The following is an 18,701-nucleotide window of genomic DNA, read 5'->3' on the forward strand; positions in this document are numbered from 1 at the left end:
TAATTGTGGGTGGTGCTCTCCTGGTTGCAGGGAGTATGGAAGTTCAGAAAGCAGTCCTGTGAATTTTAGTATCATAAACACAGTTCATCTCAGTTTTAAAGTGTTTAGTATTATTTTTAATGAATAATAAATGGAGAGTAACCACGGTAAATTATTATATGTATTTAAAACACTTAATGGTATTTAAATACATTTTGCTGGACTGCAACTGTTTTCAGACATGATTTAGGTAATTTCCTTAAACCTTAACTTTTCTATTTCATTGTGCCTGCCTGATCATTGTTGGTCTCCAGGGGCCTGCAGTGGGAATCATGTTCGTTGGAGTTTTCTGCTAAGTAGGAATATGGATTTCTTTTATTTTAGTCCATCAGCTGGGTTTCCTGTTAATTAATTGACGTTTTAAAGCAAATAAGTATGTGATATTTAGCCAAATATGTTGAAAAAACCTAAGTAGGGTGATTGCTGCAGGTAGTTCTGTTAACTAATCTGTAATTATTTTAAGAAGGCATATTTTGCTTGGCAGTAAACCTTGAAATCAAGGCATTTGTTATGTTTTACATAATTTATTATTATGGTTTTGTTTTCCAAATGTTACCTTAATTTAGCATTGTATCATTGGCTTTTGATTTGGATTCGTTTAATCTTTTTCTCCCTTATCTGCTTTCCCTGTGAATGTGTTTTTAATGTATTATTACAATATGTTAAAGATCCAAGTTTTTCTAAAGCTGATCTCACATCTGATGTGTTACTGTTCAGCTTTTTCTCATTACTGTTCTTCATTTTTTCTGTCATTTGTGATTTTGTGCTACTGCTGCTGCTTTCATATTCTTTGAAAAGGCTGGCTTTTTGTCCAGTGTTCATTTGTGTGTATGTCCATATACAATCCTCTTTTTTATGTTCATTTCTGTGGAGTTACCTTTTGATATCTTGTAACAATACTGACTTCTATGCTCACCACCCCATGTAGTGTTGTTATTGTTATTTATGCCAGCAGTTGCTTTGAGTTATGAAAAATGCTACAGAAATTCAGATTTAGGTATTACTCTTTGTCTTGTTCACAGATACTGTGTTTATTTTTTTTAAATAAAAACCTTCACAAGCAGTGCTGCACATTATTGTGGTGAAAGGTTAAGTCGGTGTATTTGACTAGGTGATCACTTGAGGTTTTGTCAGCCTTGCTTGCTGTGATTTATAGAATGTTGGTTGTGTGAGACCAAGCATTTGATTGTTTAAGAATAACATTTTTAGAGTAAAACCATTTTATCTGGCTCATTCTTCTTGCTATAAAATAAAATTTTATAGTCTTACTTGATATTCCGGTTGTCCATTCTACAGTCTGAAAAATCACCTGTGAATGCTCACTCTTCATTTTTACTTGGCTCTTTTTGCTTCATGTGTTATAGGCAGATGTCTCTCTGAATAGCAGTGCAAGCAGATACTGGTTTTCTATTGTCTTGGTTTAACTTGCTTGTGTCTAATACAGTGTAAGTCAGATTTAATCTTTAGCTGTGATTGAAATAATCACAGTGCATCTTTCGTATCTTGAGTTCACATTATGTCATTTGGCTTTGCTGTAAGGGTTGGAAAACATTTATCTTTGCACTCATTTATTTTGGTGGAGGGAATTGATATCCTTGAGATTGTTGCCCCACTATTGCAACAGGTTTGGACTCTGAAAGTGTAAAGCACCTTTCTATGTAGGTAGTCTTGCTGTGTAAGTCTGAATTCCTTACTAAAACAGGCTAAACTAGATTGCTTGCTTCACTGGGTTTTTTTCTTCTTGATTTAGTAACTGAGAGGCACCTTGTCTGGTTATTATAGAAGTGTGTGAGAATGGGCAATTAGCTCAGGGTGTCTGAAACAGCTGCATCATCAGCACGGCTTACTTGTCCTCAGGCTTTGTTTCATTTGCATTGACAAGGCCACCGAGGAAAGAAAATATCCAGGTGATTCTTGGAAATTGTTTTTAGCTTTCTCAGATTTTGAAAGACTTCCAGACTTTGGAAGGTGGCTGGTGGGAAGTGAATCATGAATATGAATCAGCATCTCTCCACCCTTATATACACAATGCTGTTGCTAGGATATTCTTCTTTGATGATGTGATAAGAGTGTAGCAAACACCTTTTTGAAATTCACTCTGTCATCCCTTCTTTAATTACATTCAAATTCAGGCTGCTTGTGTCTCTCTGCAAGACCTTGACATAATTTTATTCTACCTTTGCATCTGCTCTTTGTCTTTGCAGCCTTTGCTTCTCCCGAGTCTTTCTATGAGTTTCAATTTTTTGTTTTTGCTTCCTTTTTTTTTTTGTCTTGGAATGTAATCTACTCTTGTGTGTGTGCTATGCTTGTGCTGCTTTGCAGCTTGGGATTAGGGTATGCTTTTTACCTTTTTACTGAATTTATATAGACTTGTTTGAAAAATGTTGAATTTTGTTATCTTATTTTTAGTCACTCTCCACAACCACCCTGTTGTTATAATCATTGTGAAAATGATCAGTTAAAAACAGAAGTCTTTTTCCATTTCACAAGGCGAATTCATAGAGGTCTTAATAAAATTGTGTCTGAGTCATGTTTCTAATTGAAATTTTAATGTTGTTAGCTTATTTTTAAAGTAACATTAAATGCTAACACAAAGGTTGTTAAGGTGACTGATTATACTTCATATTTGAACTGAGAATTTTGGTTAAAAGGGGCGATAAAATAAGAAACAAGTTATTCAGAGAAATTTAATTTTCTTAAGTTTTTTTTTTTTCTTTAAGTAATAAAGAAGTGATGGGGAAAATAAATGGATGCTTACTTATTAGCTTATGTTCTAATGAGACATATCACAAATCAAGGCTAAAGAATGAATTGTTGTAGTTGGAGGAACTTGAAGGAAGTGTTTTTTTCTTAGCCCTATGTGAGCCCTTAAGCTCAAATATCTTCAGCTTCCAAGTTTGGTTTTTTTCAGCTAGGTTGAGGAAGAACATCTGGGGTGTTTTTGTTTGGAGATATAAGTTGGCCTTCAGGTGTGGTAGAAGATTTAAAATGCCTCACAGAACTACTGTATTTCTTTGAAACACTTACAAAGAAATATTACAGAAATGGTTCATCTAAAATCATGGAATACATTGTTATGTTTAATGTATTGACAGCTAATTAAAACAGACATTTTAATGAAAATTACATTAGCTCTCATTTTAAGACAGTTTGATCAAATACAGAATTAAAAAGATGTTTAATAAGCACTTAAGTGAATAATTTTTTGGAAGATTCTCCAGGGCAACTGCTGATACAAAAAACACAGCATAGGAAATAATTTAATATATGTTCTGCTTTTTTGGACTCTTGGGGATGCAAAAGCTGTTTTCTCCACATATAATATGTGCCTTATGCAAGCTTATTTGTAGTTTATCTGTGAGTTTGCTATGTAGAATCTTGGAAAAACTGACTATAAACAATGAAAAGTTGACCATTTTATATGGCTTTGACAACTTTAGTAATTGTGGGGTTTTGGTTTTGCTTTTTAGGAAATAAAATAATGCTAATGAAGCAACCATTTCTCTGAAGTTTGAGTTTTCAGACTCACTGCCATAATGGGTAAGTCTTCTGTGTAACTTACACAAAAATTTACTACGATTCCTGGAAAACATGCTTGGGCTGTTTGGATGTTACATAATGTAACATCTATATATGAAAGTCAATGTTCAGCAGCTTCACTAGTGTTGAAAATATTCCTTTTGTGGTTTTTTGTGGTTTTTTTGTTTGTTTGGTTGGTTTTTCCCCTTCCTTATAATGTAGTACTTTTCCCTCATTTTTTTTATTATAAAACCGCAGTGCTGAGGGCAAACAAAACAAAAAGTCATAAACACGACATCAGATTCAGCTCCATATTCACAGTTCTTGTATGTGAAATAAAAGGTGTTTGTCTTCAGCTGTACTTACAGATTCAAATTTAGGAAATTTACATTCATGGTATTAGAGTATTGAGCAATACTTACTGTGCTCTTAGTGGTGATGGGTGTTAGAATCAAACTCAAAACATAAAATCTACATATTAGAGTTTTATCTTAATCCCTTGTGTCATGACACTGCCAAGCCACCTCTGTGCAGATGGTTGGACTTGTTCTACTTATGTGGCACATTTGTATTACTTTAAATTGTATGTCAATTTTTCAAGCTGTATGTTTTTAGTGAGTTCACTATGTTGTTATTGTAATAATTTCTTGGTGCTCCCTCTCCAGAAAATCCCAACAAGCCAACCACACCACACGCATTTTCGTATTGCCTTTGTTTATCTACTAATGTCTTGTCAATTTTTCCTAACCTTATGCTTAATAATAAAAGTTGCTCAATCTAGGAATACAGCACTCTTCAGATTTCTGACATTTTGTGTGAGAAATGATTGTTGAGTCATACTGGATATTTAGTAACTTTAGATGCTTTGCCACAGTACTTTGGTTTCCATTGTATAAAATATCCAATCCAGTAACCACTGGAAACTCCAACGAACTGCTAAAGCATTATTTTCTCTTTTGCATTGCTGAGCACTGGAATAGGCCATAACACAATAAAATAGTTCAGCTGTTTTAATTGTGGCAAATTTTGAAGTGTGTTTTAGTGTGAGAAATCAATAGCTGAGCTGCAAGAACACCTTTAGTTTTGCTATTAAATATTGCTGGTAAAACTTGCTGTTGTAGATTTGCATATCTTAATAGAGTTATGAATAATGACAGCATGAGTGATGATCAAAGTTACTCATTTTCAGACCAGCCTTCCATTCTATAAGGAATCTTCTAAATTAGAGCACTTAAATTTTTTATATGATAAATATATTTGGTTATATTTTAATAGAATGAAGGAATTCTCGTTGTTGCTGAATATTTGGGATGCTTGCTTGCTGCTTTTAATGCTGAGCTTTTCTCAGGTCCATATTTGAGAAATCCAATTGTAAATGTATGCTTTGTAAATCATAGCATTTAGCAATGAATTCTTCAACAAGCATATCCATTGTGAAGGAGCATGAAGGCACACAGTCAACAGCTCTGGAGATGAATTTTGTTCAGTGTTCTAGATACATGCTGAATGCACTACTATTGCTGTAGTAAGGAATTAATATAAAATATTAGAAATAAATTACTCTTAGTAATGGATGTACAGACTTCTGAGCTCCGAAGCACTTTCCTGTCTAAAGGAACATCCCAGTTCTGGGGCAGATTTTGTCTGTCATGACATCAGGACATCACAGCTGCAGCAGATTGTCAGGATTTAGGATTTTTTTGTCAACTTGAAGCCTAATTTATGTAGCATTCCTGCCCCTAAATTATAGCCTGGGTTCAAAGCTTCTGATTCTCCATGTGAATTCTTCCTTTAAGCCATAAAGTCCTCTGTATTTTCAGTCCTGGAAAAGTTCTGTGGTGTTTTATTTTTTGTTTGTTTATTGTTTTTTTGTTGTGTAGATGTTTTTGTTTTGGATTTTTATAATGCTCCATGGGCTATCAGCAGATGCTATCAGGCAGTTGAGGTGTTCATGTGGGAGTTTGTGTATGCCTCTCATGGGCATGATCATACCTGTTCAGGACAGAGGAGAAATAGTTGAAAAGAACTTGCTTTTTATTCTTTATTTTATGGAAAGGAGTTGGAAGTGAACGTCTCATCTATGGATATTGTTTGAATTGAAATAGGCGAGGCTTTCTCCTGCATCCCCTTTCTCTTATTAATACAGCCTGCAGCTGTTTAAACTTTAATCTTTGTTATGACTTCAGTTTTTTTAAACTTGTTATTGAATTGAGGTTACTGATTAAGCTGTCTATTTCCTTAAGCACTGTTAATGATAAATAAAATAAAAATGTTTACAATGTGGCAACAATTTTTTTAATTGGTATTTATGTATTGAAGTGTAATGCAGACTCTTAGATTTTAGACTAATGCCTGCCTAATTGTGAAATGAGAGCGTAATGCCTTCAAAAGTAACAGCCTTTTACACTTGTCTGGTCTTTTTCTCTGAGCAGATGAGCAGCAAGCTTTGAATTCAATCATGCAGGATTTGGCTGTGCTTCATAAGGCCAGTCGTCCTGTATTGCCCCAGCAAGAAACAGGAAAACCAAAGTCATCTTCCCCTAAAAAGCAGGTAATCTTCAATATCCTCACCAATGTACTGAACATGGAGTGTCCTGCTGGGACTTCTGTAATTATTTTGCTTGCCAGACCAGTGAGCATACCAGAATGAGCTATTAGTCTCCCACGTGTGCTGCCATTTTCTTTGTTCATATTCTTATATTAACAGCAAAATGAAATGGTGGCATTTCAGAACAGATCATGGTGTGTGCTTAAGTAAGTAAATTAAAGATTATAGAGGTATTTACACCATATGTAAAGTGATTTTACATTTGTTGTTATTATTATATTGGAACTATACTATTTTAAAATACCATGGGATAATTTTATAGGTTTAGTGGATTACCCAAATGTCACCTATATCATACCAAGAAAGAATGTCAGTTCAGCAGCAGAAATATGCCTAAAGTCTTTCACTGCATCTTTTGCCTCAATTTCTGGTTCATGCAGCTGGAAATAAGAGTTCTTTTCAGCTGCAGTTTTTTCTGTAGATACTGAACACAAATGGACAGGTAGTAAATATTTAATTGATAGGTTTGAACTACTATATGGAGAGATTAGGAGAGGATGTAGACTTCTACCTAAATTGAGTTAACTGTATGTTTATTTGATTTGATCCTTAATTTACAGTTCAATAAACTTCAGTTTGTGTTAATTTAACCTTTTAAAAATGAAAATTTTTGGGTAGATTTGGCTCTTAAACTGTCAAAGCCACATGTCTACATAATTTTAATTCTGTGCTTTAAAAGTTGTTAGAGTTCAGTCTGTAACACAGTGGTGCTTTTCTACTGTCTTGAAACTCACATCTGAGCTGTGACTTTAGATGTTGTGGTAACATGCACATATGATCCAAAATAATTTGAGTATAATCTGTGTTTAGAAAGTTAGAAGAAATGTTTATCACTGTTTCAGTTTGTGGATTTTGAAAGTAATCATTTGAAAATCAGTTCTTTTGGAAGATGAAACACTGTTACTTAGATAAACTTTGTGGTTGAATGCATTATTGTTTTTCCTGCAGTAGTTGCTAATACAATTTGATTCCTAAAATTATGATTTTGCAAAGCAATGTTATTTTTTTTTTAAACTGCAAGTATATACAGTGATGGTTATTGGGAGATGTATTGCATGACTTCTGGCTTAATTGTATGCCTGGGTTTCTATGGTAATGCTTATGCAACAAGATATGTTTCTTAGGCCTGGAACTCTCAGCTGCAAAGTGCACTCACAAACATGTTATTGGTAGATAAATCCATCTGCCTATTCAGGATACAGAATTATTTGGTAACCACATCCACATTAAATTTGAAGTCATAAATATGTTGTAATATTAACATGTATTTATAGAAAATAATGTGTTTATTTACAAAAGCATTCATTGCGCTTCCAAATAAGTTTTTGTACTTTAACACTATAAGTTATTTTTAACATTTTTTGGTTTTGAACTCTTTAAGCCTCTGTCATGTACCTCAGCAGATGTAGCTTATTAAAATACTTGATGTATTGGAAAGGACAGAAAATTAATGTGGAATTTAGTTCTAGTGTAGGACTATTGGAGTTCATTGACTTCATCAAAAGAGGTAATACCAAACTCATAGTGGTTCCTTTATCTCTTTTCTTACAGAATGATGTTAGAGTCAAATTTGAGCATCGAGGTGAAAAAAGGTAAAGAAACAGTCTTGTCTCTTTGTTTATGGTTTTGTTATGCTCCTGTCATAAAGTATCAGATTAACAGTTTGAAGTGTTTCAGATCTATAAGATTTTTTGTTTGAGCTTAAATTTAATTTTTTATGAACACAATTTAGAGAGAATTTACTGTTTAAAATGTTTCAAATATGGCTTCTAATTATGCAAACTCCTAAATATCATACTGTGACTATGTCCAATGTAGTATCCTCCATTTGGTTATACTTCAGATAGATGTTTATAGTCTTGTATAATTACTTAAGTCTTTAAAATAGATCTCAAGTTTGAGTAGACCAGAAAATACATTTTTGTCCTTCATTGTGTGTGTAATAAATGTGTGATAATTTATTGTTACTGTAATACCCAGAGGAGGAGGTTGGATTTTACTTCAGGGGTGCCAGTCTGACAACTGTAAGAGGAAAATTTATTAGACTCAAATTGTTTTCATTTAATCAGTTAAAATTTATTTACATTTTGTTTATGAGAGGTGAATGATGCACCTGCTAAAGTATACAAACATCTGTCTCTATATAATCTCTTCTCTGGTGTGTGCTCAAAAGCTTTTACAGAATTGGATATATAATTCCATCCAGAGCTGGTTTGTTGACAATTCATTTTGCCTGTCTCTGAAAGTATCAAATTTCATTCTACTGATAGACAAATTATGATAGAATAAGATCTTTGAAAATACTTACACAAAAAAGGAAGTAATATCCTGGGCATGCTATTTCTCAAGAGAAATATTAAATTCTTTTTAAATAATTAGCTTCAATAAACCCTATACTAGTTCTGGGCAGCCCTTAGTGTGACTCTCTGGACATCGCATGTAGAGGTGCATCAGTAATGATTGAGTTCTCTATATAATTTGGAGGGAATATGTTTTTTTGAAAGTTTTGAGAATTGAGGTCTCATCTACCTAACAATTTCTAGTGAAATAAGAGGAAGCATGAATTTAAAAACAGAAAAATGTTTACATGCTGCCAGTCTGCACAGATGGTGCATTTTGCTAATCATCATATTTCAGTTTCACAATGGACTAAGTTAACCAGTTCAATATTAATACAAGCATAAAGTAAGTGCATGGAAAGATCCCTTTCCCAGGTTTTTATGCTCATTAACCCAGGTCTGTGATGAAGTGTCCCAGGTGACTTCAGCCTACTTGCCCAGGGGCTCTGGGCAGCCTAGGCTTATTGCTCAGCATGAGTTACAATACATGAGTTTGCCGAGGCATGTAACTCTAGTGATCAAGGGAAGAAATCATGCAGGGAAAAAAAATTATGCAATGGCTTTCTCACTAGTTTTTAAGAAAGGAAGTGAAAAAGAGAAGTGATTCCAGACTTGCTTTCAGTGGTGAATGTGGCACTTTGTTCAAAAGAGTATGTAGTGTGATGGGTAGAGTTGCAGGCTTGCTGCCCAAAGTGTTAACTACAGTGAGAATTGGTGTTTGTTAGGTTTTAGGGGGGTGGTTTGTTTGCTTTTTTAGGGTATTTTTTAAGATTTTATTTTTTAAAAATAATTTTTAATTGAAATTGGCCTGGTTTTTAGCCTCATTTCAGTGAGAAAAAATGTCCCCCAAACCACCATACTACTAACTGAACTACTGATGAAAGGGACAGGTACCCTGTGCTAACTTTTCTACTTCACAGAATTTGAGTGCTCTTTCTTTTTTGAATGTGAATTGAATGTACCTCAATAGCTTAGTCCCTATTAAAAGCTCTTTTTTGTTTAATGGTGTTGTATCTCAAAAATGAAATGGTTTTCTATAGTAAAAGGTTAGTTATACACAGTTTGGGCTGATGAGTTTGATGGGACATTGAGTTAAAAAAAAATCTTAAGTTGTTGACCTACAACTGCACCATTCTTACAGGAGCACACTTGAAGCACAGTTAGTGATGGACTGGGCAGTTTGAGTGTGTAGTTCATTATGGTAAAGATGGTGACATTTAGTTACCTTCCTCAGGTAAGATAGTCTTTCAGATTTCCAAAAAATGGGTACTGCAGGAGTAATTCCTTTCTATGCTTATGTTTGTCAGCCTATGGCACTCCATTGTCGTAGTTTTCTAAAGTGGAAAAATGTAGAAGTTTCTAAGAATTTCCCTCAGAAATGAAGGCTTGCCCAGCATTAAGCAAGTAAAATAGTTACAATGAAATCTAATTCTGTATCTGTTTATCCCTTTTAGATTTTTCACTGCTTTTCTTTCTTTTTTAAAAGTCTCAAAATATGGAGGACACAAAATAAAGTATAGCCTCTTACAGTCTTTTTAGTAGTAAATTTAGTTCTGAGATAGTTCTTAAGTAATGAGTTGCCAGATTTTCATAAGTAATGGACAGAAATTCTTTATAACTTAAATTGTGTTTCAGGATCCTGCAATTACCAAGGCCTGTTAAACTTGAAGATCTTGCAGCTAAAGCTAAAGTTGCTTTTGGACAGACTATGGATTTACATTACAGCAATAATGAGGTAATATTCTGTGTCCTCAAAATTCTTGCCTTGGCCATTGATCATTTTAAGGCTGAAATTTGCACTTGTAAGAAGTGGGAACCACCTCTTTTGTCCTGTGACAAAACCCCAGATTTCTAATGTGTGTTTTCTCAAACATGTAAGTCTTGTCCGAATTAGGATAGGCAGGAAATGCATGAAATGTTTCATGAGTAGTGTTATATCATAATGGTGTCTCTGACTTGTTGAAGAGTGGAAAAATTATCTTCCTGATCTTCCGCAGTCCTGTTGTGTGATCATGGGAAATTTACTTCTTTGAGCTTTGGCATGTTTGTAAATTTGAAACAGCTCTTATCCTTCCTTGTAGGTAATTTTCTTTAAGGATTATTCTTGTTAGGTAATTGCTGGAATGCTGCATTTAGATAATGTGTAGATTGGAGAACTGGGCTTAACTGTTGCTTCTCTGAAGTGTCTGGTTGCCAAAGATTTCTTGGTAACAGGGCCAGCGCTGTCAAGCCACTTTTGCCTGATCAATATTACTTCTGGCTTTCCTTTAGAAGTAGGGATAGAATTATTAATAGCAAATGTATTTACAGATGCAGGATCCGTTCTTAGGGGTTACATCTGGCTTTTGCCTTGAGTCAGCAAAGTGCATGGAGGCTTATTCATCTGCTTGCTTAAGCTCAGTTTAACTGCTGTATGTACCCTGCATCTCTGCAGAAGAAAATGCCAGTGATTGCTCTTTGTTAGTTACTCATTGCATTACCAGACACTTCTGTGAAACTGATCCTCAAAATGAAGAATTCCAACAGAAGGTTTTTGGATGTTAGGAAGGTCAGGTGAAATGGCCCTTCATAATGCTTTGGCCTCAGGTCCTTCCACCAGTAGATTTTTAGGCATTTGCATAGGTTTTCTGCTTCTTACCTTCTGCTCTAGTTAGCAAGTCATCCCATCACCTTTCAGAAATGTGATGGTAATAATGTGTCACTAGTATTGAAAATGGAATTTAACAAATAAGCATACTTTTCATTTTATCAAGATCTTCCCCTTCAATTCCATCTCTTTTTATGTAAAAGTACTGTATTTAAACATCATTGACTGAGGCTGTTTAAAAGTAGAATAGATTTAAAAATCTGTATTGTTTTTCCTTTGTTACTTTGTTACAGCCAAAGCTGTAATTTACACTCCTGAAACACAAGCCAAATTTTCATTGTTACAGAATTCAGATCTCAACTGCATGTTAATGGCATAATTTTCTGTTCTAAAGATACCTGTCTGCCAAGTTAATTCTAGTTAATTAGATCCAAGTAGGATTCTAGTGAGGACTAGAGTTGTTGCACATGAATCATATCTTCTTAACAAATGCTGGTTTTCAGTGGACAAATTCTTTTAGTGATGAAACTTTAAACAAGTGTATTAGTAACATTTGAGATAGAAAAATCTGCTTTATACTCTATGAAATAGGACTTATATTTATCTTACAGACTTTTGTTCATTTAGGCATTGACCCACTTGTACCTGTTTTGGTGAAACTTCTGGATATTTAAGTTCTATATATGCAGAATGGTTGCTTCTTGTGAAGACTTGTTCTGCTTAGTAGAGGAATCTGAAGGAAGAGTTAAGGTTGAGTTTTTAATACTTAAGGGATCATTTAATAAGGTTTATTTTCAAGTTGTTTGTTATGAAAGGAAACATTCTGTTTGTTTCTCTGCACTTGAATTCATAATTTCTTTCTTGTGTCCTGTTTAAGACATTTTTTCTCCCTGCCCCTTGTTTTGTAGCTTGTAATTCCATTAACCACACAGGATGACCTGGACAAAGCTGTTGAACTACTTGACCGTAGTGTACATATGAAGAGTCTCAAGATACTGCTTGTAATACATGGAAATACACAGGTATGAGCAGATGTGCTAAAGGCCTTTTTCCTCAGTTTTCATAATGAAATATAATTTGTATCTTTTCTTTAATATGGCATTTTCCCAATTGAATATAATACTAATTGCTTCTTCATTTCACTTTAAGCATTTTATACTGACTCAGTTTTAAGTCTTTCCTAGATCTTGTTCCTGTCTTTTTGTTTGCCAACCTTACAGGTGTAGAAAAGTGAACCTTAGTAGAATGATACAAAACAAACAGAGAGAATTTAAGTAATGGTAGTTATTTGAAACTGTTCTTTAAGTCATATGTGGGAAATTCAATATTTGTTGTAGCAAAGACTAGTAGTCTATAGACTAAATGCTGAGATATTTTGGTATTATCTAACAAATCATGGCATTGATATTCATAGGATTTGTATACTGGCACATATTGAAAATGAATTTTAAAGACTGTGAATGAGCTACAAAAAGAGATGAATTGTGATGTAAATTGGCAAGCTGCTTTTTTGACTGCTTAAAAAATGGAATGTACTGCACAAAGGCTGTAACGCTTAAAAAGTATTTTCATTGTCAGGAATGTAAAGTAATAACTGCAGGTTGTAATACTTATGCATTTTCAGTCACCCAGTGTAAATAATGTGGAACCCTTGCCCTCACTGGAAGATTTAGATAATACAGTGTTTGGTGTGACAGACAGAAAAAGGCGACTCTCTGTAATAGGTAAGCTGCACATTTCAATACCTTTAATTGTAAAAACGTCTTTTGTCTTTTACTCTTCATGAAAATTTTGCTCTCAACAAAGACTGTCTCTTCTACTCATCAATGACTGCTACAGAATTTGCCTTTGGGGGAGTAGATTTTGAATATTAAGACAAAAGGGTTTTTAATATATATAATACAGAATGTTATCAAAAAAACCCCACAAGTAAGTGTATATAGAGTTATTTCAGGGTAACTTAAAAAACTGATGTTTTTGATAGAGGAATGAGCTACTGAAAAATCTGCTTATATGACGATGTATTTGCTTGCTTAGGACCCCCATAGTTTTTTACTGTGTGAGCATTTGTTTAACATACTGATTTTGGGATTGATGTAACCTCTTCACTTATTCATATTTGAAAGTTGGGTGATGTTAACTTCCAAATTTAATTATGAAACTAGAGAGCTTAATTAATTATTTTCCAGACAATTTATTTATATTATTATGCATTTGTTATGAATGTATGTATTTATGTTCTTACAGACTTAATATTCAACAAAGAAAAACTGAAATTCTCAAGAGCTGGAAAGGATTAGGTGACATGGGTAGATGGTTTGGATTTTGGTTTTGGTCAAAACAAGGAATTTACTCAGCTAGGTGTATGGGCAAATTACATTTCTGTTCCTGTATAACGAAAATTCTCTTTAATGTCATTGCGGCAACTCTGCCCCAAATTTTTCGTAATTTCTGGATTGTAGATTTTAAATGCTGTTCTTAAGTCTTGTGTTGCACAGGCATTTGGGGGATTCCTAAAGCAAGAAGTGATGCAGGCAGGTTCAGTGCCTATGAAGCATTTCAGTAAAGCCTTGAATTCTGGATTAGTGGAGATTCTGACTGGCCCTATTCTTTCAAAAGGTTCTAATACTCGTGACAGGAGTTCACCTCCCCCAGGATACATTCCAGATGAGCTGCATCAGGTGGCTCGAAATGGATCCTTCACCAGTATCAACAGTGAGGGTGAATTCATTCCAGAAAGTATGGATCAGGTATGTTCTGTGAATATTGAAATTAAAGTTTCTTGCTAAGTTTATTTATGAAATGCTGTTGTTCAAGAAGGATATGGAATTTTTAGAAGGAACAGCAAAAAATTGATGATAACTCGGTAAAATTTGATTGGTTTCAACCTTGACATAAGGTTGTTTATGTCAAGGTAGTGCTGTTTAGTCTTGCAGAACCTGGTTATTTTTTTTTACTCTGTCTCTTCAATTTTTAAAATATGCTGTTACAAGGAGAAAGATAATGTTCTTAATTGCCATGATAGTTGAGTTAGATAGTGGTAGATGCAAGTAACAGCAGAGATGCCAGCGGAAAACATTAGAAAACACAAGCCCCTTTATTTTACTGAGAGTGATACGTAAGCAGGACCAGCTTTACAACTTTTCCAGGTAATTAAAAGGAGATTTTGAGAAAGGGTTTGTCAGAATTATTTGGACTCAGTTGATACTTAAGAGTTGGACTCAATGATCCTTGTGGGCTCTTTCCAACTCAGGATATTCTGTGTGGTAGGTACTGTGTTGGGATAGAGGCAAGGGGATGGCTGTAGGCCTGGCATAAATAAGCTGTGAAAGACTTCCCAAATTCACTTTTTTGGTGTGTAAAGATCACAAATGTATTTTGGTTTTTTTCCTTCTTACTCACCTGCATTGATGTCGGATGTCGGCACAGTTAGCAAAATAAAAATCCTGCTCTCTACTCAGTATAAAAAATTGCCTTTCAAAACAGCAGGAAAAGGAGCAGGAATGTAACTGCTCACAGAATTGGCAATGGAGAAAGAGATATTTCAAGGAGGAAAGAAAAATAATGCTGCATACACAAATCAGTTCAAGTTGTTGTTGACATTGGCAGTGTATTTACAAAAGGCAAGAGGCAACAGTTTTTATGAGCTGACTAAATGAGAGACAGATAATAGAATAAAGGCAAGGGGATAGTGCAATTTGTTGCACAATTTTAATGACCGAGCTGAGAATAGGGACTGCATCTCCTACTTTCCAGACCAGGGCTATTCATTATCATAGCCATGTGGTCAGATCCAGCCCAAGTCTGGGCTCATTCCAGGGAAATAGTTACTTTTCGTGGGGGTAAAGTAATTTCTGGTCACTGTCTGGTCAGACAGACAGATGGTCCCTGAAGCCTGGGATGTCCATTCACTCCTAATTATTCCAGAAATATATAACCTGTCATAGAGGTATTGCTGTGTGAGCTGTCAGCAGGTTTAAATCAATGAATTTTACTTTCATAAGAAGCCAGGTTAGTTCAACCTAAGCAGCCTCAAGGGCCAGTTTGGTGTGGTGGGCTAACAAATTCTGTTTGCTCCCCCCACCTACATTGCCACATCACCTTGGCAAGTGTTGGCCATGCTGCCCTTATCTGTCACAGTCTGCCCAACAAAGACAAGAAGGGAATTAGGGAATGGAGGGTTTTGCTCTGCTCTGCTGTTGATCTGCCTGAGCACAGCTATTGGCACTCTGACAGCAGACCCCACACTTTCTGTAAGAGATGAGGGGTTGGATAGAGAGGTATTCAATATTGTTCTGCATGAGATAAGAGGAATAAAAATGCTGAACCTGTGGTAAGTGTTGTCCTTCCCAGTACAGAGTTCATTTAAGAGTTTGCACTCTGCAAACTCACTTTCGGGACACTGTTTCTTTAATAAGTCCTTAATTGGTGTATGGCAAAGTAGGTACCCAGGACCTTTAAGATGCAGCACAGACCATAAAAATTGGAGGGGTAACTGCTTAATTTACAGCAAAGGACTGCTGTCCAATTCATTGAAAACAATAGATGTTATACAATATATCAAAACAAACTTCATTTTAGGAAGGAGCTCATTTCAAGTCAACAGATGAGCTTTCCATTCTGTTTTTACCAGTTCATATGTGATTTCGATTTGTTTCTTATTAGCTGTATTATAGCAACCCCCTTAGCTATTTAGAAAAATAATGTGGAAAAAAACCTTGAACTTCATTGATCTTCCTCTGTTTATTTTTTATTAGATGCTGGATCCATTGTCTTTGAGCAGTCCTGAAAACTCTGGCTCAGGAAGCTGTCCCTCACTTGACAGCCCATTAGATGGGTAAAAATTATTTACATTCATTATTTAATTATTTATCTTTATTAGATTGCATAATGTCTCAGTTGTAAAATACAACTCCTTTCAAGTGACAGTGCTTCTTCCAGAAATTCCCTTGTAAGTTATAGAATGTTTATAAAAGCTTATTGAAACTTAATTGCTTACTAATACATGGAAAATACTGTGGTGCTTTTTTCTTTTTTTCAATAATTTAAACCACAAAAATTTAGATTTAAGGTCCTATGAAAATATACTGAAGATTTTTACTAAATGTTGCTAGGTCTTTCACATGGGTGGTGTATATACCCTGGCAGTGAGCCGCTGCATTAAATTTACAGTTCTTAGGCACTGCCATATGAAGTAGGCTTTTCTTTGCTAAAGCAGGGGGTACCCAGTTCAGGAAGATGGTAGAGTCATTTACTGGCTGCAACAGAGAGTCCCTTCCTTTCCTTTGCACTTACTGCCTGTTCCTCTCCCTTTGTTCCTCTTGCCAACTTTCAGCTGATTTTTCTTTGTTAACGCCCACCAGTCAGCAAGAGGCAGTGTGTGCTGTGGGGGGTCTTTTTGGATTGATCTCTGAGAAGACCCCTGTGTTTGGAGGGGTCACTGTCCACCAGCCAAGTCAAGTAAAACAAATTCCTGTTTGGTTTATGGTGGTCAGGCAAATAACCTTGGGTTTAATGTGCAGATTTGCTCTTTTTTTATTTCAAGCTGCAAAAGTAATAAAACTGCTAATAAAATTTTTTATTTAACTGGTGGAAAGGTGAAGAGTTGGAGGTCACTGCCTGTGGCAGTTAATCAGAGCTGTATTATTCAGTAGTACTATTTCATTTGAGAATATGTGGTTTGAGGACACAAGTAGATTTGGTCTAACAAATACAATTTTGTGTTTAATAAGTCTGCATTTCACAAGGAAGACAGTAGACATGAAAGATATTTTGTGTTTTAGTGTGGTAGGTTGTACGTACACAGCCCCATAGAAAAGAAATTTTATCTAATTGCCAAATTTAAGGGGTTTGTGGAGTAGGAGTGAGTGAAAGAAGGGGAAACAAAGCAAACTTAAAGCAACTCATTTCTTCTTCAAAACTCTTTTTGGTTGTTTTTATTTACTTAATTTGTCACCTCTACTTAGTTTGTTTTCCTTTTTTTTTTTTTTTCATTTAAATATTTCCTACAAAGATGTAGGTTTTGTGTCTCCATTTAGCTTCTGTTACCCATTAGAGAAATTCTTACCAGAAAAAGGAGGACACTGTTTTGGTATGTTTATGGAAATAAACTGTTATCGATTGCTCTGACTGGCAATCCCATCCATTCCTTTTTGTGGCTGGGAGTTACATACCAACTGTAGGTAAGAAACAATGTGATCATGTAAGAACCAAAAAATTCTTCATCATTCTGTAACTCAATAAAATCACTCTCTTAATCCTATGACTTTCATGGAGAGAAGAGGAAATGTTTTTTCTCATTAAAAGGTTCTACATTTCTTTGGTTAAATTTCCTCAAGAGTTTTTGTAGACTGTATAACCCATTTTGCCAGTCTGTAAACCTTTGTGTTTAGTCATAAAGGTGTTAAACATAACAGTGTTCCTTTGTGGCTGTACTTGTGATAATTCATGTTTTTACTAATATCATTGCTCATTAACAGAGTCTGTTGCTTTCTTACCTACATTGAGCTCAGTGAGCAAGCTTCTCCATTGTTGCTGATCCTTAACTGTTACAGTTGCCTACTAGAATTGAGTTTCAGAATTGAGTTCCATTCTGCAGCAATCTGTATAGCAGTGGCTTTTCATCAGTAAGAGGACAGTAAGCTTAAGTGTGGTTTAACAGCAGATTTTAGATTCTGTGTATTTTTACACTTCCAGGGACAACTATCCCAAGTCTCGGATGCCAAGAGCACAGAGCTATCCAGATAATCATCAGGAATTCTCAGGTAGGCAAAAATCACGGGAGACACACTAGCTTTCCAGAACTGCTCCTCTTGCAAATAGTAGGACTTAGAAGGGATGTTCACACTGGAGAAGTATTGTATTACACAAACAATATGGTAGAAGAAAGCAAAGCAACACCAAATGCACACAGTGAAAGATACTTTGAAAATACAAGAAATTTCATGTTTCTTCTAGATTATTGTGTGTGATATCACTCCTAGTGGGTGTAGTATAACTATCTGCTTCTGTAAGAAGAGCACATATGCAGTGCATAGGGGCATGCACACTTAGTTAAATTGGACTGTAATATCTATCTCTAAGTTTTTATTGGGATTTGTTGGGATTTTCCCCATTCCATGTTTTAGTATGTTAATAGTGGGATAGACAGCAATCATTAATTCCATATTCAATATTTATTTTCATGATTTGAAGTGTAACAGAAGCAGAAAAAAATGTCAATCTGGTATAGTCTTTCCTCCTGCCACCACCAGTACTGGGCTTCTGCAGAGGGGTGTGTAATGTTCCTCTCTCAGAATATATTCCTAGTCATGTGTTGCTCAAGGGTTCTGTAAATGCAAGATGTTCTGTGATTTGATAGATTTTCTTTTTCCTTCCACAAATTTTTCTTGTCCCTATTTCAAGTTATATAAACTTTCTCAGCATCAGCTGTAGGTTGCAACAGAAAGTTGTGCGATTTATTGTGTTTCTGAAGAAGTATGTGCTTTGTAACTTTTTTTAAGGCTTGGTTTTTTGTTTTTTTTTTTTTTTGTTTTTTTCCTGTTACTGTTTTTCCAGTGGATTTTTTTTTGTTTGGTTTGGTTTTTTGATGGATCTCTTTGCTCCCTTT

General features: G+C 35.0%; 1 protein-coding gene across 1 annotated transcript in view; it reads left to right on the plus strand.

Moving 5' to 3' along the window:
- The window catches only part of MAP3K2 (mitogen-activated protein kinase kinase kinase 2), a 46,704-nt gene that overhangs the window by 11,777 nt on the left and 16,226 nt on the right, over positions 1-18,701 (plus strand). Inside the window, exons 2-10 of the mRNA XM_059475857.1 lie at positions 3,510-3,579; positions 5,991-6,109; positions 7,718-7,758; positions 10,141-10,240; positions 12,001-12,114; positions 12,717-12,816; positions 13,712-13,842; positions 15,850-15,929; positions 17,789-17,856. Of these exons, the coding sequence (XP_059331840.1) occupies positions 3,576-3,579; positions 5,991-6,109; positions 7,718-7,758; positions 10,141-10,240; positions 12,001-12,114; positions 12,717-12,816; positions 13,712-13,842; positions 15,850-15,929; positions 17,789-17,856 (757 nt within the window). The 5' untranslated portion in view covers positions 3,510-3,575. The remainder of the gene's footprint in view (positions 1-3,509; positions 3,580-5,990; positions 6,110-7,717; positions 7,759-10,140; positions 10,241-12,000; positions 12,115-12,716; positions 12,817-13,711; positions 13,843-15,849; positions 15,930-17,788; positions 17,857-18,701) is intronic.

The sequence above is a fragment of the Ammospiza nelsoni genome, chromosome 7 (assembly GCF_027579445.1).
Source record: "Ammospiza nelsoni isolate bAmmNel1 chromosome 7, bAmmNel1.pri, whole genome shotgun sequence".
In the NCBI taxonomy this organism is placed as follows: Eukaryota; Metazoa; Chordata; class Aves; order Passeriformes; family Passerellidae; genus Ammospiza; species Ammospiza nelsoni.